Source organism: Bipolaris maydis (assembly GCF_028858645.1).
Source record: "Bipolaris maydis strain C4 unplaced genomic scaffold PSV08scaffold_7, whole genome shotgun sequence".
NCBI classification, from domain to species: Eukaryota; Fungi; Ascomycota; class Dothideomycetes; order Pleosporales; family Pleosporaceae; genus Bipolaris; species Bipolaris maydis.
In genome coordinates, this window is record NW_027093863.1 from 419711 (window position 1) to 439103 (window position 19393).

The 19393-nt window shown below is 53.3% G+C and overlaps 7 protein-coding genes across 7 annotated transcripts; 3 read left to right on the plus strand and 4 right to left on the minus strand.

Annotated features, from left to right (window-relative positions):
- Nucleotides 1-25: 25 nt before the first annotated feature.
- Nucleotides 26-734, minus strand: PSV08DRAFT_297655 (uncharacterized protein; the record flags this gene model as incomplete). The annotated part of the gene is made up of 2 exons (XM_014227323.2): nucleotides 631-734; nucleotides 26-556 (listed from the first exon to the last, which is right to left on the minus strand). Coding segments are annotated over exons 1-2 (583 nt in total), but the record flags the coding sequence as incomplete, so codon positions are not given.
- A 210-nt stretch (nucleotides 735-944) lies between these two features.
- PSV08DRAFT_247344 (60S ribosomal protein uL29) lies at nucleotides 945-1660 on the plus strand (the record flags this gene model as incomplete). The annotated part of the gene is made up of 5 exons (XM_014227322.2): nucleotides 945-947; nucleotides 1112-1126; nucleotides 1188-1252; nucleotides 1311-1463; nucleotides 1519-1660. The coding sequence occupies 5 exons, from the start codon at nucleotides 945-947 to the stop codon at nucleotides 1658-1660; spliced, it is 378 nt and encodes a 125-aa protein (XP_014082797.2).
- A 384-nt stretch (nucleotides 1661-2044) lies between these two features.
- On the minus strand, nucleotides 2045-4139 carry PSV08DRAFT_202465 (ribosomal protein S5 domain 2-type protein). The gene is made up of 2 exons (XM_014227321.2): nucleotides 3746-4139; nucleotides 2045-3288 (listed from the first exon to the last, which is right to left on the minus strand). Exons 1-2 carry the CDS (start codon nucleotides 4021-4023, stop codon nucleotides 2178-2180), a joined length of 1389 nt encoding a protein of 462 aa, XP_014082796.1. The 5' UTR covers nucleotides 4024-4139; the 3' UTR covers nucleotides 2045-2177.
- Nucleotides 4140-5319: 1180 nt separating this feature from the next.
- Nucleotides 5320-9192, plus strand: PSV08DRAFT_390361 (uncharacterized protein; the record flags this gene model as incomplete). The annotated part of the gene is made up of 2 exons (XM_066093506.1): nucleotides 5320-8787; nucleotides 8818-9192. The coding sequence occupies 2 exons, from the start codon at nucleotides 5320-5322 to the stop codon at nucleotides 9190-9192; spliced, it is 3843 nt and encodes a 1280-aa protein (XP_065949088.1).
- Nucleotides 9193-10470: 1278 nt separating this feature from the next.
- Nucleotides 10471-11061, minus strand: PSV08DRAFT_401842 (uncharacterized protein). The gene is made up of 2 exons (XM_014227317.1): nucleotides 10826-11061; nucleotides 10471-10661 (listed from the first exon to the last, which is right to left on the minus strand). Exons 1-2 carry the CDS (start codon nucleotides 11027-11029, stop codon nucleotides 10509-10511), a joined length of 357 nt encoding a protein of 118 aa, XP_014082792.1. The 5' UTR covers nucleotides 11030-11061; the 3' UTR covers nucleotides 10471-10508.
- A 688-nt stretch (nucleotides 11062-11749) lies between these two features.
- Nucleotides 11750-14317, plus strand: PSV08DRAFT_390367 (uncharacterized protein; the record flags this gene model as incomplete). Its single annotated transcript, XM_014227316.2, has 4 exons — nucleotides 11750-11858; nucleotides 11937-13386; nucleotides 13485-13929; nucleotides 14037-14317. The coding sequence occupies 4 exons, from the start codon at nucleotides 11750-11752 to the stop codon at nucleotides 14277-14279; spliced, it is 2247 nt and encodes a 748-aa protein (XP_014082791.2). The 3' UTR covers nucleotides 14280-14317.
- A 1663-nt stretch (nucleotides 14318-15980) lies between these two features.
- On the minus strand, nucleotides 15981-17791 carry PSV08DRAFT_223199 (uncharacterized protein; the record flags this gene model as incomplete). The annotated part of the gene is made up of 4 exons (XM_014227315.2): nucleotides 17682-17791; nucleotides 17542-17625; nucleotides 17317-17479; nucleotides 15981-17267 (listed from the first exon to the last, which is right to left on the minus strand). Exons 1-4 carry the CDS (start codon nucleotides 17768-17770, stop codon nucleotides 15981-15983), a joined length of 1623 nt encoding a protein of 540 aa, XP_014082790.1. The 5' UTR covers nucleotides 17771-17791.
- Between the last annotated feature and the right edge of the window lie 1602 nt (nucleotides 17792-19393).

Consider the following 19393-nt stretch of genomic DNA (forward strand, 5'->3'; position numbering starts at 1 on the left):
TACCGTCTCTTCGTTTCTTGGACCCAATCCTTCCCATCAAACTGTTGATTCCGGGCACCTGGCTTGCAGCACCCACTATTCTCCGGTTGATGTTCGCCAGCGTCTCCCTCTGTATAGCGAAGTTCTCTTGTACTGCATATGCTTGGCTAAGAACTGAGTCGGCCATGTTGTGTGAGTTGTCGATGCGGTTCCGTTCGTCAAGCATGTAATCGGCCTCAGCTTGGTTGGCTGAACGATAGGCATCGATGTCTGATCGTACGTTCGAAAGCAGGTTGGCTCGGTTTCGGGCATCGTTCAGAGAGGACTTAAGACGAGCAAGTTCGCGGCGGTGATCTGAGAGCACTTCGCGATGTCTGGCAAGGTTATTTTGCTTGACGGCGGAAGAGCCATGGCTTGATTCGGAGTCGAGTAGTCGTGATAGCTGAGCCACAAGCGCGTCCCGCTGCTCAAGGATTTCTTGTAGTCTAGTCTCTACCCGCAACTCCTCCTCTGAGGGTTTCGCCGGAATGTTTGGTGTCGAGCCGAACTGTGAATATGTGTGGAACAGCGTCTCGGTCTGGCATTCTTCGTTAGCAGGGCGGGTGTGAAGGCGGGTCAAGTGTGCCGCAGTAGTGAGTAAGGGAAGCCTACTTGCTGTTCCAGCGTGCGCGCTTGCTGGCGTAGTTGCGCCCATCCTCCCCCGGTGGAAGACATGTCGAATGTTACACTCTCTCTGCAGGTGAATGCAGCTGCAACGGATCTCGGAGTTCTGGCATCATGAGTGTCGCACCTGCCTGGCGCGGACTACGCAATGCACGGCCAAGACGCTAGTCCGCATTAGTGATCGGCGAAAAGTTAAGCGAAACACCGCTCCGGCCAACACAGTCATTTCGATCAACGAGACCATCGTTGACGACACGCGATACCCCATCTACACCACCCGGTCCTACTAACACACAGTCAAAATGGTACGTTCCCGATCTCAATGTTGCATCTGGAGGGGATATCTTGTTGCGCTGCCCTGAGAGCACCTGCAGTGGCAGGGTCGGGCAGTCGCAGCCTCTGCTAGTGGTGCTGCGCAAAAATCGAAATTATACAATTAAGGGAACAAATGCTAACTGAGTGCTTGTAGTCTGCCCCCAAGGTCGTACGTGAACCCTCGCTCATTCAAACCACTGCCTCCCGCCTCGTACTCACAACCGTTGCAGAAGACCGCCCAGCTGTGGAACAAGTCCAAGGATGAGCTCGCGTCTCAGCTCGCTGACCTCAAGTCGTACGTCGCCTAGGAATCGAACACGGAAACACGGATTGGAGTGCTGACGGAAGTAAAGGGAGTTGATTCAGCTCAGGACCGCCAAGGTTACCGGAGGCTCCAACACCAAGCTCACCCGCATTCATGACGTTCGCAAGGGCATCGCTAAGGTTCTCACCGTCATCAACGCCAACCAGAGGGCTCAGCTCAGGCTCTTCTACAAGGGCAAGAAGTGCGTCAAGATGAGGAAAAAAATTATAGCGAGGCTAGTAGCTAATACCATGCAGGTACACTCCTCTCGACCTCCGCCCCAAGCAGACCCGCGCCATCCGCCGAAGACTCACCAAGCACGAGGCTTCTCTCGTCACCGAGAAGCAGAAGAAGAAGCAAACACACTTCCCCCAGCGAAAGTACGCCGTCAAGGCATAAGCGTGCTTTTGCGAAGGTGTTTCTCTTTTCTTCCTTTGTCTCATGAAGCATTGCATTGCCGGGGCTTTTCCAGCTAGCGACTCACCCGTGTACTCGTAGTACTATACTCCAGAGGAACGAGGAAGGTGGCGTAGCAAATGGGAGTGGACGGACAGGGCGATCTTTAACGGAAATGGGTTGGCGTCCATGTCAAGATCTATGAATAAAAAAGTTCAGACAAGCACGGAAATGATACCTCATGATTTGTGAAAGGAGTGTTTTGACTTTTTTACATGGACTTTTTTGACATTGGATTCGCATGTTGAATCACAAAACCGTCGCAGGGGAGCGTCGGGTCTACAGTGTTAAGGCAAATTTCTTTGATGTCAAAGGATACAGCGATTGTGTTTGCAAGATTGCTTATAATTGCTATGCGGCTAACATTCTATACTAACGCCTAAACAGGAACACTAGGGCTTTTTATGTTTCTATCTTCCTACCTAGCCTTGACATTGTTCCAGACATGGCCTCAGTGTACCTACTCCCATTCCTTGTACAAACTGAGGTCTTCAGCCTTGACACCCACCATCTCTTCCCTTACACCAATGACACCCACCTTGCCAGTGGCTTCTGGATCATTGTACTGTGCCAGGGATGATTTGAGTTTTTGGAGCACCTCATCCTTGTCCTGGACAAGCAGGACGATGGCGTCGAAGCCACCAGCTCCAGGCACAACACCGCCGACGACACCCTCGAGGGTGGAGCAGTAATCCAGCAGACGGGTCTGCTGAGGCGGCTCAATGGGCACGCCCGACTTGTCGCCCATGGCGCGAATCAAAGCACGGTTCTGAGAAATGATCTGGCGGAGGGTATTGTACTTGGAGAAATCCTCGCCCTGCTCATCGGTCGCCAGCCGCGTAAGCTCGGCAGCCAATGCTTCGTTGCCAGTCTGCAACTCGTTCCAGATCTTGTTCGCTTCGTCCTGCTGCTCTGCTCTCCACGCAAGGACCTTTTTCACCATGCCGGGCGTCTCGCTGCCGCAGTCGACGTCGCACATGACGAGGCGGAGGCCCTTGGGCATCTTGATGGCAGCCTTCTTGATCTCAGTATCCCATGCAGAGCCCTCGACGAGCGAGCGCAGCTTCGTTGCGAAGCCGGTAGTGCCCGGTTGCGGGAGGCTGCTGAGCAGTGAGGGCGAGAAGCGCTTGTACAGACAAGATCCGAAGACCGCGCTTGCGATATCGAAGCCTGAGCCGACTTTGCCCTGGGCATACGAGTGGCTTGCCTGGGCTAGGTTGTGCAGCGTCATCTGGCCCTTTTCGGTGGTGAGGTCGAAAAGATCCTTGGGAAGATAGAAATCTAGGACTGCAGCTGTGAAACTTGTGACAAGGGCTGCACTGCTGCCTAGGCCGGTCTTGTGCGCTTCTCGGAGAGAGACATTGAAGTCTTGGAAGCGCGAGACTTTGTTGGAGGTTGCGGAAGTGCGGGCGGTGCCTGGATTTGAGTAGTAGGCCTGGTCGGCTAGGATGCGAATGTTGGAGGGCTGGATGAGGGTGTTGGGGAGGAGGGAGTGGATGTAGGTTAGGGCATAAGTGAGTGCGGTTTCTATGAAGGGGTTGCGGGATTGGGCAATGGATTGTTCGTGACCGCTGGGTAGGTGTTAGTCATGCTTGTGTTTGATAGAACAAACAAAATTGTGGGTATACGTCTTAAAGCGCAATTGCAGAGTACAAAATCGAAGACGGTGGAGACGGCTGCAGCGAGGTGGGTATCTGTAGACCCTGATCCATCTCACCAGTCATGTGACAGTGGGCAAGACGGGGGTAAATACAGAATCCGAACTGAAGCGTAAAACAACCTTGTTGAAGAAGCATGGCTTCGGACTACTGCAAGGAAACCCTGTGGGTGTTCATCGCTGCTTTCTGTATTGCTTCTGGTGGAACGTGTGATTGGGTGGTTGCAACGAGTGCATTACCCGATTGAGCAGATGGACGGAATAAGGCTTGAGATGCAACACGAAAAAGTAAAGACAGTTATTGATCGACCCAGAAGCAAGGGGATTGGGAACAGAGACGACCAGTAGGACAAAAGAGATGAGATACTCACATGCTGAGCTGAGTTACGGCGATGCCGCCATCTCCGTCCTGCAGCCTGTAGCCATACTCCCAGATGGCCTCACGGAATTGCGGGCTGGTGACCAGAATGCCGTTGATGGTGACGCCAGACCTCGTCTTGACGGGCTCTACAAGAGAGTGGATTCTCGCGTCGAGGCCGAATACCAAGCCAGTGTAGTCCCGGTCGAGCACAAGGTAGCCACCGGCGACTAGGACTTTGGCCGGACAAGACACGGCAGTCGGACTCAACGGCGCGTCCGAGGAAGACATGGCGGAAAGTGGAGCAGCGGGAGGGATAGGCAGGCAGCGGCACGATGGAACAGTCGGATTTGTAATAAGACGGTCGGATGGAGCAACGATATTGGCGCACAACTGTTAGTACGGACGGGCAGGTAGGAGAAGGGGCTTGCTTGAGGCGGGGTGGGCAGGCTGATGTAAAGGGACTGCAAGTGCGGTGGGTCTCTGATGCCACGACTCTCTTGCAGACAGCGTCGAGGGCGGTGTTTTGCAGAGTCGTTCTGGATGCGGATAGAGGCCGACGGGGCTACTACATGCACACATGCTCGCTCGGTCTCCGGTGATGGAGCATGTCACGTGCGCTTGGGTCTGCTGCGTCCGTACTAGGTGTAGTATGCTGTTACCACGGGGGCAGAGTACTACTACATAGGGGACACGTCGCGCAATGGCCATACGATTTGCCGCGGCCTCGACACGGGCTCTGCGATCGGGCTGGGCGCACAGAGGCAAACTGCAAAGGCAATCAGCTGCACGTCACATCCTGTGGGGTGCAGCCGTCTTGTTCTCGTTCTGCGAGCCCATGGACGCCGTCGACGGTGCCAGAGACTGCCCGGGGCCGACATGGGCGAGACGGCGGGTGGCTGCCATTGGCCCGGAAACATCCACCTCTCCCCGTACTCACATCACACACTGCGCACGCTACACCAGCCCCCGGCACTGCGCCTAGTGCGATAATTTTTCGGCAAAGCTAGCGTCCATGCCATCGGTCCTAATCACTTTTCATGACGACTACGAGCTGTGCGCTCGAAGCTTCCTTCTGCATTCCCGCTAACCAAGTTGCCTTCGTGGCTCACAATATCTTCCTCCAGGCCACAGTGTGCCGTTTCCTCTCCCACTCCCTCGTCCCTCTCCTGTTCCCCTGCGACGACGTCTCCGGGCCACTACCCGCCACGCTGCGAAGCCCACAGTAGCATTTGCTCACCTTTGCCCACCTCTCCCCAACCACCCCACGTCCTCCTTACACCCGAAAAGCGCGTTTGTTTGACGGTCATCGTCAAATGAACCTGCACCGTCGCGTAGGGATCTCGAGAATAGTACGTACATGGTAATTTCGTCCGTCGGCATCCACTCCCCACCCGCACTAGTTGCGCACCGCAACCGTAATTCTGCTGCCTAAACACCAAGAAAAAAAATCCGTCGTGAAACGCGCCGGCCTATCTCCGAGTCCCCGCAGCACCTTCATCTTTAGGCTTCTACCTCGGGCCTCTTGTGCTGACCGTCGTCGCCCAGTCTCACCCTTCCCATCCGAAGGGCTCCTCCAATTCCTAAATGGTCTTTAAGAGCTTCCACCTCGCGCGCCAGAGTCTTGCCAAAGGCTTCACTCACGGTTATGCTCAATCAGTAGTTGCTGGTGTTAGCCAGAACAATCCACTCGCCTCCCTCCAACACGACCGCTTCCGCAAAGGCCTCAAGAACCAACATGCCTTTGCATCTACCTCGTCTACCACGAGCGCTCTCAAGGCGCTCGCCGTCGCACAACCCGATCACCAGGACTCAGGCCTAGCCGCATACTACACCGCGTGGCAGAAGCACCAGAGAACTGATGACAAGGAATGGTCGCAGTTTCAATTCCGCAAGCTCATCGAATGGGACCCGGCAAGCGCCAAAAATGTGGCCGAGGTCAAGGAAAGCAGCGTTGCTATTGAAGAAACAGCAGACCCAGTTCCCGCTCCCGCTCGTGGCTCCATCAATCGCGCGTACAGTACCAGCCAGGTAGAAGATTTCAAGAAGGCTGTCGGCAGTGAAGAGGCGGAAAAGATTGCGCTTGCAAAGGTTGACGAAGCAATTGCACAAGAGGTGGCGAAACACAAGGCTGGCAATGAATCCGTACAAGCCGCTGACGAAGTCTCCGCCATTGAAGAGGTTCGATCGCAATCTTCTGCAACAGTCGACGACACTCTCGTAGGATCGCCAACTTTCAGCCACACAGAATCAACTATCGCCACCAGCCCAATTGAAGCCCACGATGAGTATACCGTACAGCTCCAGAAACTGGCCATCAACCGCAACTATGCTGAAGTTCCCGCCGTTTTCGAGGCTATGCTCCGTTCCGATGTCAAGCCATCAGTCACCGCGTACAATGCTCTGCTATCCGCAGCGATACACCTTCCCCGTGCACAACACCAAGTTGTTCCCAAGGCCCTGGATGTATACTCGGACATGCTTCGTCGACGAGTCGTTCCCGACACCACTACTTACACCACTCTTCTCGAACTGCTTTCCGTCCGGTCTTTGGAAGTTATTTCTTTGAAACAGAGCTTCGAAGACAGGCGACTACGATATGGCGGAATGGAAGAAGAAGGAAGGTTCATGCTCCAATCGCACGAGACTGACTACGCTATCCTGGCTGAAGATGGATCACTGTCAATTGCCGTAAGGCTTTTTGATGCCGCCGTCAGCAGTGAATCTAGCCCCACTTTTTCGGAGAAGACTTACCGACTGCTTGTCACTGCCTGTGCGGAGAACGACCGTGTAGAGGATATGGTGCGAATCTATTCGCACATGGAATCTCGTGGCGTAACTCCGGCTGCTGACATGTTCGTCCCAATGATCCACGCTTTCGGCAAGTCTGGTGACTTGAGGAGCGCGGTCGAGTGCTACGACGAATACAAAGCCCTCGCAATCTCAAACGACAATGGCGAGATTGAAATCAGCAGGAAAGACAATGACGTGTATGCCGCCCTTGTCAAGGCATACGCAGTTTGCGATCGCCTAGAGGGTGCTCAAAAGTTTGTGTCAAAGATCGAGAGCGGACTCACTGCACCTGAAGAAGTCACTTCGGTTCGTGACATCGTAGGCCTCAAGGCTTTCCTCCCGGAGTGGCTGAAGAACGGTTCCTTTGATGAAGCCTACGTACACGCCACCGAGTATCTCAGCCCACAAGCCCGCCAAATCGCCATGGCTGCTATTTGCATCAAGGCTGCTGACCGCGACGCCGTCGAGGTTGCTACCCAGGCTTTCGATGACCTGCCGGCCGAGGTTGACCTCTCTCGACCGGCTATGGCCATGGGAGCCATGCACATTCGCACTGGAAACATTGAAGCAGCCGAGGTCTTCTGGAGGATGCTTGAGCTGTCGCCGACGAAGCCCGACTTCATTGAACCTACCGCTATGCATAGCATAGCATTGATTGGTAGCGGACATGCGGAACGTGGTCTTCGTCAGGGTCGTCAGATGTTTGCTCGCATACGGGACTCTCAGTCTGGCTCTACTCAAGCCAAGATGGAGATCGTAGAGCACATTGACGAGGCTATCGAGGTTATGGGACAGTTCATGATGAAGCGTGGCATCTTCCTTCAGCCGCGGGCTAGCATGGAACTGATGTGGACGATGATTGAAAACGGCGGCCTAGTCACCCCAGTTGCTCACCACCTACTTGCTGGAATGGGACCTGAGGCCGTTGTTCAACTCAACTTCGACGACATCACGCTCCTGATGCAGGTCCAATCCGGCATCCTCCTTCAGGAGGCCGAAGTTGACGTTGCTCACGCTGCACGGTTCGCCCATCTTCTCGAAGTCATCACTGCCACCGGCACGCCAGTCAACAAGGCAACATCTAGTCTTGTTGAGCAGGTCCTTGCCAAGCTCGACAGAGGTGACCTACAGCACCGTTGGTATGCTTACAAGCACCCGTCCCCAGACGCCGTGTACTCTCCAGGGCAGTTTGCCAATTATCCTGTCCAAGCACCTGCCACTCCTGCAGCACCTTCTTTCGAGGACCAGTACGATCCATATGCCGCGTCCACCGATAACAAGGGATCGGTTGCTATTACCGAGCTGCTCGAGAAGACTCACGGTCGCTCATCTAACCACCTCAATGAGGCTTTGATGAAGTTCAGGAACATGCGCCGGGCTGGCCGCCACCCCCGATTCTTTACCTATGCCAAGCTCATCACCGCAGCTGCAAAGGAAGACCGTTTGAATCTGGCTCACGACATCTTGAACCTCGCCAAGCAGGATGTTCCTCTTCTACCGCAGTACCGCATCGTCCGATACGGTTGGGTTACTATTCTGGATGCAATGGTCGCTGCTTGCCTTACTTGCAATCAGCGTGATCTCGCTGGCAGGTACCACCAAGACCTGCTTGAGATGGGTGCTGCTCCTACCGCCAACACCTTTGGTCTCTACATCACTACCCTCAAGGAGTCTACCAAGACTTTTGATGAGGCGACCGAAGCTGTCAAGATCTTCCTCCGCGCAAAGGCCGAGGGTGTTGAGCCCTCGTCCTTCCTCTACAACGCCCTCATCGGCAAGCTTGGAAAGGCTCGCCGTATTGACGACTGCCTCTTCTACTTCTCCGAGATGCGCAACCTCGGTATCCGACCTACCTCTGTTACCTACGGTACCATTGTCAACGCTCTGTGCCGTGTCAGTGACGAGAAGTTTGCTGAGGAGCTGTTTGAGGAGATGGAGAGCATGCCCAACTACAAGCCTCGCCCTGCTCCCTACCACAGCATGATGCAGTTCTTCCTGACCACCAAGCGCGACCGCAGCAAGGTTCTTAGCTACTACGAGCGCATGCGTGCTAAGCGCATTGAGCCCACTACGCACACCTACAAGCTATTGATCGACACCTATGCCACGCTTGAGCCAGTTGATATGGAAGCGGCAGAGAAGGTACTTGAACAAGTTCGCAGTGCTGGTGCCGTTCCAGAAGCTGTCCACTACTCGTCATTGATTCACGCCAAGGGCTGTGTGATGCACGACATGGAAGGCGCTCGTCATCTCTTCGATACCGTTCTTAGCGACAGCCGCATGCGTCCCCAGGCCTGCCTCTACCAGGCACTGTTTGAAGCCATGGTTGCCAACCACCAGATTGCCGATACCGAGTCTGTTCTCATCGACATGCGTGCCCGCGGTGTCGAGATGACTCCTTACATTGCCAACTCCCTCATTCACGGCTGGGCTCTTGCTCACGACATCGAAAAGGCGAAAGCCATCTACGATTCCGTTCCAGAGAGTAAGCGTGAGCCTAGCACCTACGAAGCCATGACGCGTGCCTATATGGCCGTCGAGGACCGCTCAGCGGCCATGACCGTCGTCAACGAGGGTCTTTCCCGCGGCTACCCCGCTGCCGTTGCCGGCAAGATCCTTGAGCTTGTCGGTGGTGGTCGCGCCCCCGTATCTGAAGTCGCTGTCTAATTTCGGCTTTCAGTTACACACATCTCTTTCTCTTCTTCTCTTTGATTCTATCACCTTTTATGGTGTTTCAATCATATACAACTTTTTTTTACCTGATTTACTTGGACGACCGAACCAACTAAAAAAGAATTTTCAGCTCAGTCCCCCTTCTCTTGTGTTGCTGTTGAGCTGCTTTTTTTCCGCTCCGGCAATTGGGGGACTGGGCTAACTATATAAACTCGTGTTTGTTTTTTTGGCATGTCGCTTCTATAGTTTTTAGCGACGGCGTTTTGTTTCATCATTGGGTTCTCGGTCATGTCTTATTTTTCTCTCTTGTCTCTCTCGTCTTTTTTGATTTTTTTGGATGCGTCTTTACGATATCCCCGCAATTTAGCAATGGGTGAGGGTTGGGGAAGCTGGGTTGGGTCGGTTAGGTTTTTTCTTGTTTTCTCTCTGGCGTCCTTAATGTGTGTGTCACGATGGGACGGGGATTGGAAAATCGAAAAAAGGGCCTGGTTGGCTGACCTGATTTTCTCATATTACCCAGGGCTGGGTTCATGTTTTTCTCATGGCGGGCAAAGGGGATTTCTTTTTTGTTGATAATGGCCATGATGTTTCTTTTTTTTTGTTGGTAAAAAGGCATGATGGTGTTTCTCTGCTGGGCTGTGTAACAATACCCTTAGATTTATACCATCTCCTCTCTAGATTATGCACGGAAGGCATGAGTGTGGTGTGTGTTTGGGGAGTAGATATGTAGACGTAGTGATACATGGTGTGTGAGTGAGTTGCAATGGAAATAAGAAATATACAATAACAAAAACGGGCTCTCTCATGGTTGATTGCGAGGAAGATGGTGTGGTGGGTGTGAGCGAGTGACTGTGAATACATGTCAACCTTATGCACACTCCTTTCTGGCAAATCATCCCATGTGAAGATGCCAAGTCACATTCTTCCTCACCCTGTCCATTTCTTCCGAGGATAATACAAAAAAACCCACATCCATTCACACACACACAAACCCACTTGTTCACTTTTTCCTCAACTGATCAAGAGTCAATGAAAAAAAAATAGATGGTATAAATATTAAGGTCATGAAAATCGTCTAAAAAATTATAAATGGGGGGAGGTGTTTCAATCCGCCACTCCTCTCCTCCCACAACTCATCCCCCCAAATGTTTTATATACATACGATGAGGTATCTATGTACACATTTTCTCTCCCTCTCTTCCCTCTTTCGGCCAATTATTTTACCCCTCCCCCCTCCCCCCCTTCTTAGCTCTGCAACATCTACCTCTAGCCACTCTCAATCGAACAGGGCAGGGAGAGAGAGAGTCTCTTTAATTGTAATTCCTCGTCTCGGTCGCTTGGTCTGCTTCTCGTGCGAGACGGTTCTCGTTTGCGGCTTGTTGGAGGGTCTGGTTATTTGTCTGGCGTTTCTGGGCGTCGAGCTTCTTTTGGAGGTCGCCGGAGGTGGATTTGTTTGCACGGGCCTGAGTATATGGGTTAGCTTTTTGGTTTTTTTTTTTGGCTGCTTGATTTGTTACGGAGTGGTGTTTTTTTTGTAGGCAAGCGTGGCTTTTCCCATTGCTGGTACAATGCCAGTATTCGCCATAGTGGGTGCGCGTATCTCTACATAGGATGTGTTGTACCGTACCTCGGCTGCAGCGGCGGCGGCTGCTTTTGGATCGTCTTGCTTATTGCTGTCGCCTAATGTGCGCGGTGGGCCTCCGACTTTTGGCTTTGGGGCGGCGGCATTGTTGGGTACGGATGCGCGTGTTGTGGGCGCAGGCGCGGAACCGAGTGTGCGCCCCGGGCCGTCGAAGTTGTCTTTGGACTGTTTACCGCAGAGGTTGCCCATGTGTGATGTTGATACGGTAGTGCTGTTTAGGTGGTGAGAGGTAGAAGGCAGCTAGAAGGCAGCTAGAAGGAGGAGGGCTGTTGGGGAGAGCCGTCGTGTATCAGATGTGGCTGTGCTACTCAGCAGAGGGTCCAAGGAGGGTTGTTGCTGACCTGTCAGCCTCAACAGGCGCGGGGGAGGTGAGTTGGATGGACGACGCAGACGCGTGGGATTGGCGCCAAGTACCCGTTTCTCGGATTCCCGGCTATGCAGCTGTGTTCCAGGGTCGCCAGTCATGTCATGGTGCCGTTCTTTTGTTCATCTGTCTCCAACACTGGCGACCGCCGCAAATAAGCCATGCCTATCGCAGCCATCAGTCGCAGTCGCAGTCGCATTGCAGGTGAGTGGGTACACTAAAGCCGTAGTGCGCACTAATCCGGAGTGCCCAGTCTGCTGCAACGAAGAGATGGCGGTCGCCGCAGATCAAGGCGTGGCAAGGCTAATGTGTGAATGGCGGCGCACACACACCTACGGCTGCGCAACAGCGTGCAGTCAATCTAGCAATGACCAGGGTATCCATTCTATCCAGAAAGAGCAACGTTATGGGGTACACAACCAGCGCAGGCACAGAGCGGATGCGACATTTCGATTTTCCAAAGAGCGGCCAATGACGACACTTACAACTCAAGCTCAGAACTACACGTGATAGGCGGACGGCATTCTCGCGAGGCGCTAATCCCCATGCATTCCCTCTCCCTCGAGCGCTATGCGTCCGTCCCAAGTCTCCAAATCTTCACTGATTGTAGAGACAAGTCGAGAGAGGCTTGCCTCATCAAAGGGTCACGCTCACGTACGTCGCCCAAAAATCCCCTTTCACTTGTCTATCCTCGCAACCATACAAAGTCGAGTGTCCAACTTGAGTACCGAGATGGCCTGCCTTGTAACACTTCCATATTGTCGACCCATACGCATGCGACTCTGCCCTTCGAACAAAGGAACCAGCCGACGCCCAAAATGACTAACAGCTGTGCAGATTGCGATCGCGACTCGGCCTTTGGCGACGACGACCACCTCCGGGCTTCAGGGCCCATGTTTCCCTCCCCCGTCGTTGCAGGCACAAAGCGGGACGCCAATGAATTGCGAGACGACGACCCAGAATCCATCCAAACAGCGGGTCTGAGCTCAGAAGAGTACCCTCTTGACCCCCAGCTGTGTTGCAATAGATGCCCTGAAAACTGCCCAGAAGCAATCGATGTGCGCCCGACAAAACGCAAGGCTTCAGCTGACAAGGTTGGCGAATTCCACCATCCTACTATCACAGAGTCACACCAGGCTACCGAGCCAGACTGCCCCTTCCCAGACGACTCTTTTGAAAAGTTTTGTCAGGAGTGCAATCTGGAGCCATCTTCTCACTCAGATTGCTCAGGCCCGTGTCCCGCCAACGACTGCGTCCAAGATGACGCTTGCTTTGACCCTCGATGCACTCAGAAGAACGCGCACTGTACCGACAACTGCGTAGACCCAGATTGTACCAAGGTCGCCTCTCCAGACCAACCATGCTTCTGTCAGAAGTGTAACGCTGCACCTTGTCCATTGGGTGACCCAAACAACGAATGTCACTTCGCTCACACCGCTCCTACCCCCGTTGGTACAATATACTGTTACGACGATGCGCCGTGCCACTTTCAGGAAGGGATTCATAGCCACCAAGGCAGCCTTGCTTCCTTTGAGACTTATCCTTGCTTCTCTCAGACTCATGACTACCACCCTGCCGACGACGTCACGACGACAACCTCGAGCGCCCCGACACCAGCACTGTCACACAGCAACTATACCTCGCTAGAAAGTGCCTTCACCACCGAACAATCACCAGCACCTGGAAAGACAGCCTTTTCACCACACTGTTTTCTCAATGTTACTGGAGACCACTGTCACATTGACAATTCGTGTTGCCACGGCCCCCGTAGAGCATGTGGCGACGCCCCATCTGCATCACAACTGCAGTTGGATCTGTGGGACGCATCAGTCGCACAGGGAAATGGGCTGGCCACCAACTTTATGAACTTTGGGTTCAATCCTAGTCTGCCCACTAGTCCCATCTCAGTTGATCGGAGCTCAATACATGCCACCAATCCTTTCAGCCTTGGAGACCCTATGCTGGGCTTTAATGACCACTCTTGGATGCTGACAGATTCTGCGTTCCCAAACGTCTACCAACCAGCAGGCTCATTTGGCACTATGAACAAGCTTGATTTTCTTGCTTCTGCTGTTCAGAACGATATTTTACGTCCAAACACTACAATTTCTTCAGGTTCAAGTACAGTACTGGGGGCTGCTACTACTGCTACTGGAGATGGACAGACCTGTGTTTGTAAATGGTGAGTGATTTCCGAGTTTTGCACGCTGTCAGCTGCATAGACCCGGAACCCCCTTGACATTTTCTGCAACAGCACGACTTATACTAACAATCATTTAGGCAACATGGCCCTGGAATGCTCTGCCTGGCGCTCTTCGATACCCCAGAAGCACTACACAAGCACATCAAGACCATGCACGTGGACAATTGCGCGCACTGCTTCTGTCAATGGGAAGGCTGTGATGCCTCTACCAAAGACTTTAAGCAGCGCTCCAAGCTCTCTCGTCACCTCCTCGGCCATGCTGGCTACCGCCCATATGCCTGCAGCTACGATGGTTGCGACAAAACGTTTGCCACGAACCAAGCCAAGGATAACCACGAGAGAACACACACGGGCGAACGACCCTATGTGTGTGACCGCTGCGGATACACGACAACGACGCATACACAATTGCAAACACACATCAGCGCTCTACACGAGGGCAAGAAACCGCACAAGTGTCGCTTCTGCGAGTTTACTTGCGCCGACTCGAGTAATTTGAGTAAACACGAGCGAACACATCAGGTGAGTCGACTACTTTTGAGAATATCTCGTGCGGGATTGTGTAACACGTAGCATTCCTCACGAGACAAAAAAAAGAGATAGACAGTAATACTAATTTTTTCACTCAGACACTTCGCCCTTACCGCTGTCCGCAGGAAAACTGCACCTTCAAACCCGACTGTCGCTGGGAGAACCTGAAACGCCATCTCCGCCGGTCAGGCCACTGTCCGCAGCTACTCGTTGAGACGAGCGACGAGTACAAGTTGTATCGCGAGAGTGTGCGCCGCGAGATTGATGACTGGCACAAGAGGAATGAGGATGGGGGTCTGGGCAGGGCGGGAAGGAGAAAAGGCGGTAGGACTGCGAGGTAGGTGGTAAAATATTTATTATATGTAAGGGTGTGAGTGGGAATATACTTCCATTTTGGGAGGATGAACTGGGTGTTGAGGGGGGGGTATGTTACATTGGATATGCCAGTTGATGAGCAGGCAAGAAGAAGACGTGGTGCAAACAGACACCAGATACTTGGAATCCGGAATTATGGGTCAATGGCTGATGAGAGAGAGACACACATATATAAACAAGAATAACTGAAGACACCATATCAATGACGAATATGTAGCCATGAATAGATAAACAAACGAATAAAAGAGAATTGCAGACACTCATTCTGTCTTGTACTCCATGTATGTTTGATAAGAAAGTATTGCTAGCACGGCAATGTCGATGGGTATATATTCTTGCAATGCAAAAAGAGAGAGAGAGAGATAGAAAGGACAGTTAGGAAGACGATCCATTCAGAGAAAAGAGCAACAAAAAAACGAAGATAAAAAGGTCTCCCAAGTTTTCCAAAGTTTCTATGGGCCCCCAGCCCCACCGCCTCGACTAATCCAAATGAACAACCATAAAAACCGCAATGCAGAAACCTGACAAATATCTGTACAACACGCATGCTTTCTATCCATTCATCCTCCCCTTTGGCCTCTCACTCTGTTTTTTTTTGTTCGCTCACCATCAAAACAACAGTACCAACAGCTTACAATGAACCACCAGTCGCTCTTCAGCCATACAACAAAACAAAACCCCTTCAAGAAAAAAAATTTGGCCAAAAAAACGTATCCCAAACAAGCGGTAAGGGGGTTGAGGAATATCACAGATATAGATATATATGTATATCAGAATCAAAAAAGAAACACACACACACCCACATTAAACACCCTCTTCCCCCTTCCCACCGTTGGAGGAGCGCTAGAAAGGGCCAAAATAAAGGCCATATGTACAAATTACTTTGGGTTTCCAACACTTTGAATTAACTCTACTCTTCTCTATCTCTCCTCAAACGGGGTAAAACTCTCCCCCTCACCTAAGAAGGCGAAGAAGAGAGTGAAAACATGAAAAAAAAAGAATAAGGGTTTTCATCGCAGGGGATGGGTAGATCATGCGATTGGGTATAGAACGGCAGACGCGAAACGTAAAACCGGTCAAGAGAGAAAGATGGCCGCAAGCGCTAGGGTGGCGTGATTTACAAAGACGGATGATGGCGATGGGTGTCAGCCGAAGCGGCCCAGAGGGTGTGCAGCCATAGGAGGATGACGCTTTGTGTAGTAAAGAGCGAATTAGACACTAGATGCACAGGCGGGTCCTTCCATCTCTTGGCCAGAATCATCAGAGAAAAACAAAACAAAATAAGTAGATGTGGCCGTAGTAGGGATGGCGAAGCTTGATGGATCTAAAGGCTCCGAAGACACCAAAAGCAAGCAACAAAAGAGGGGGACCCTGGGCGGGGTGAGGAGTGCCGATGACCACGGGGTCATGTGTTGAAAATGTGGAACAGAAACAGCGCGTGAACAGACATTATCGTGGCGGCATTACGGTTTGTGGACAAGGTCAATGAGCGTGCTAGAGCCTGGGGAGTGAACATCCGGCGTCCCTGTGAGTGGCGGTCGCTTCACAGAAGGTAGAGGCGCAGATACGACACGGCTCTCGCCCTTACAGATTCGCGCGTAGGGCGGGGACTGCCACGGAGTAGACGAAGCTAGGAAAGATTAGCAGACCAGATACAGACAGCATCACTAAGGGCTTGAAGGCCCTCGGTCACCTCGACTCCGGTGCCCTCCAATGATTGCGCTATCGCCCTCAATGGTCTTTCGCCAGTGCTGCGGCAAGCAGACGCAGACCAAGGGGAAGGCCTTGATCTCGCTGTCCTCTAGCGGCATTCTTCCACTGGCGCTGCTAACGCCCGAGTCGCGTTGCTCGGCTTTTCGCGCTTCCCATTGCTCTGCCGTTTCGGATATCCTGACGCCAGTAGCCCAACCGTCATCCCAGATACCAACAACCTTGAGCATGTCACCTCTTTCAAGCTCAAATTCGTCGCCAGCGCGAGGCTGGTAGGCCCAGAGAGTAGCAACAGTATCGTTGGGGTGGATGTCATCTTGGGAATAGTAATCTTTGAAGAACTGGAGCTGTTCGGACTGAGAGGTAAGACCGTCGGGGCTAGACAAGCTGCGGCTCTGATCAGAGCCAGAAAGGGGCGAGGAGTGCATGCCAAGAGCCGAGTGACTTGACAAGGAGCCCTGGCGCTTTGGGAGTCCTGCAGCTAGAGCACCACGTATTGATTCTGGAGAATCGTAAGCGCCGAGTTGAGAGCCACCATACGCAGTCAGACGACCGCCCCTATCGCTGTTGTTGGCGGACGACGTGGCATCCTCCAAGGCCGACATGCGCTGGACACGAGCGCCTGGGAGAATGGTAGCCGCGTGATTGGCGTCACCACCAAAGGCCATGGGAGGGACGGGGTTGCCCTTGGAAGAGTGATGTCGCGATGGCGAGGGAGTGTTGAAAACGCTACCGGCCTGGCTATACTTTTGTCTGCGCCTCTGCATGCAGCAGAAGATGACAGCGGCAATTACCAGGGCGGCACCAATAAGTGATCCAATAACGATACCAGCAATAGCACCTCCCGAGAGTCCCTGTTTCGAGTTGTGTCCGCCGGATGCTCCACCAGCCGTGGAGGTTGGTGAAGCAGACGAGGTGCTAGTTGGGAAGACAGGAGGCATGGAAATGGTGGTGGGAAGATCAACATTTTGGCAGCGGGCGTCAACATTGGCATTGACGCAGCATGTGTCGGTCGAGTTGGTGGTGCTTCCAGCGCAAAACAAGCATAGTCCTTCAAGATTGTTCTGGAAACCACATTCTGTGGGCTCGTTTTTTACCGCTTCAATGCAAGTGGTGCTGAGAGCGTCTGCAGGGTTGGAGCAACGGGCAAAATCTGAGCGAATCTGGGGCACTGCGTTGTTGCCAGGGGTACCGCAGAGCTCCGGGCTTGATATTATCACCTGTTCGCTAATGGCAAATTCGGCCTAAAGATAGTCAGTATGGTGGTGCAGTTGGGCGGTTCAATCTACATACGCAAGCATCAGCACATAGCGGTGTCGCGGCTTGGTCACTGAGGCCACACGATTGCTTCGAAGACTGGACAATGGCATTGCACAAGACTGTTGTTGTAAAGCGAGCATAGAGATTGGTGGTGCTAGTGAGATTGACCTTTGAACAACCAAGAATGTCTTCGTATCTGGCAAAAAAGCGTTAGTCATGTCGTGGGGTAAAGGCCATTTATGCCAAGGCCGAACTGACTGTTGCTGGGCGTAACCGGTCGCTATGTAGTTTCTCAGGCCTTGGTCAAAAGACTGCGTGTTGGACACAAACTTGAGAAAGGGACTGCTCGGTATTAGTCTTGCTCGTGGTCGGGCAGTATGCATCATTATTGGACGTACAAGTTGCCGGTCAGGTTGGTGTTGATCGAGGCCGAGGCAAAGGCTGGGCAGGCGGTTGAGCCTGCGAGGGAGACGCAGCTTTGAGCCATTGTCGAGGGCAGCGAGGCGGCAAGGACAGCGACGAGGGCGGCAGCGGGGGCTTTTGTGCCTATGCGTGGTTGCTTTTGGCGGCGTGCAGCAGGCGGATGGCTCGCATCATGGCCGGACGGGCATGGGTTCATGCTGAGAAGAACAGTGGGCGTGGGCGCGGAGGGTGGCTGTCTGTGCCGTGCGTGTCAAGGCGGCAGAAGCGGGACCGGAGCAGAAGAAAAGTATCGACGTGGAGAGGCGCAGGTGACTAGGCCATGCGCGGCATGGAGATTGGGGGCCGTGGAGTGCTTGAGCGCGAGGTTGAGTGGTTGTTTGGCGGCAGTGCAGTGCCTGGGGGACAGGCGGCGGTGAGGGCAGAGCAGAGCAGAGGGATCGGGGAAGGGGGGGAAACAGCGACGGCGCGATGTATATTGACGGCGGAGCGGCCTAGCAGAAGCGACAGGGCGGCCGGGCGCGCAACATGCAAAAATGAGCGTAGTGGGTAGGGAAGCTGCGATGCGAGGGCCGCACACGTAGTCGTGGGAGAAGAAGGAAGGCACGACCGACTGGGGGAAGCTGCGACACGCGCGACCTGCGACGGACACGGCCTGGACCGAGCGCGCGTGCTGGCCGCTGATTGGCCTGCCCCTGGGCCGGGAAATGAGCTTCCTGGCCTAAAATTATCCCCCGTCTGCTTTTCTGTCTCGTCCTCCACCCAGCCATGGCCACAAATAGCCTGCCCTTCCTTAACTCCCTATAAGAACATACTTACTGGCGCCTCTTCTTGCACCTGTGCCTGCACGCCTCATTTCGCCCGCCGTGCTTCCCCAGCGCCCTGGCCACGACTCTCGCGCCCGGCCCTGCAGACATGCACTGCTGTCCGTGGTGCGTTGTCCTGCAGTAATCTGCGTCTCCGCTCTACCCGACATGGCGCTAACCAAGTAAGCACGCGTGCTAGCTAGCAACCGTCAGCCGCCTTTTGGTCGGCGCAACCGCAATCCAAAACTGCCTGGCTAGCATCGCTCCCTCACTGCCGGAGCATCAACTGTCGAGCCATTGCGGCTTGGCTCTTAAAGCACTCCCCGCACTCACTGCCCGCGGCTGCCTCCAGGTGGAGTTGGTCCTCGTCCAGGTACAGTACTTAGATACGGCATCTTATGCAACTGCCCAACCTTCATCTTCTCTATTCGCCCTCTCCCTTTCTTCCTTGTCACTATCCATGTAACCCCCCATCGCACACATAATGCCTTATCATGGCCATCCAGCCAACCAACCCGGTCCTTGCAACAACCGACAACTTCACAGCCACAAGCTTGCGCTAACCCCGTGACCCGTGCGCTCATACCTCACACTAGCCGACGGCCCGCTCCCATGCCACTGTTGCGGCGATCTCTTTTTTTTGCTTTCAGATCCACAGCCTAAACTTAAGTATCCCACGCTCAAGTGCCGATATACGTACGTCACAAAAGTATACACGGTACACTGGCCAGCAGCAACATGATCATCGCATGGCCATGTCACAGCCTACCAACCATTGGCCCGATCAACACCACAGATCAGTGTCACTTATGTCGTACAAAGTGTCGCAGACCCCCATCTCCAAGACAATCGTGAAGGTGCTAGTCTAGCCTCGAGAAGGAAAA

Bases quoted from the DNA above. Each gene is read 5' to 3' on its own strand.
- PSV08DRAFT_401842 (XM_014227317.1), bottom strand. From the start codon at position 11,029: ATGGGCAACCTCTGCGGTAAACAGTCCAAAGACAACTTCGACGGCCCG. The intron at 10,662-10,825 runs GTACGGTACAAC...CCATATACTCAG, and splicing joins CCGCCGCCGCTGCAGCCGAG to GCCCGTGCAAACAAATCCAC.
- PSV08DRAFT_202465 (XM_014227321.2), bottom strand. From the start codon at position 4,023: ATGTCTTCCTCGGACGCGCCGTTGAGTCCGACTGCCGTGTCTTGTCCG. The intron at 3,289-3,745 runs GTGAGTATCTCA...ACACCTACCCAG, and splicing joins GCCGTAACTCAGCTCAGCAT to CGGTCACGAACAATCCATTG.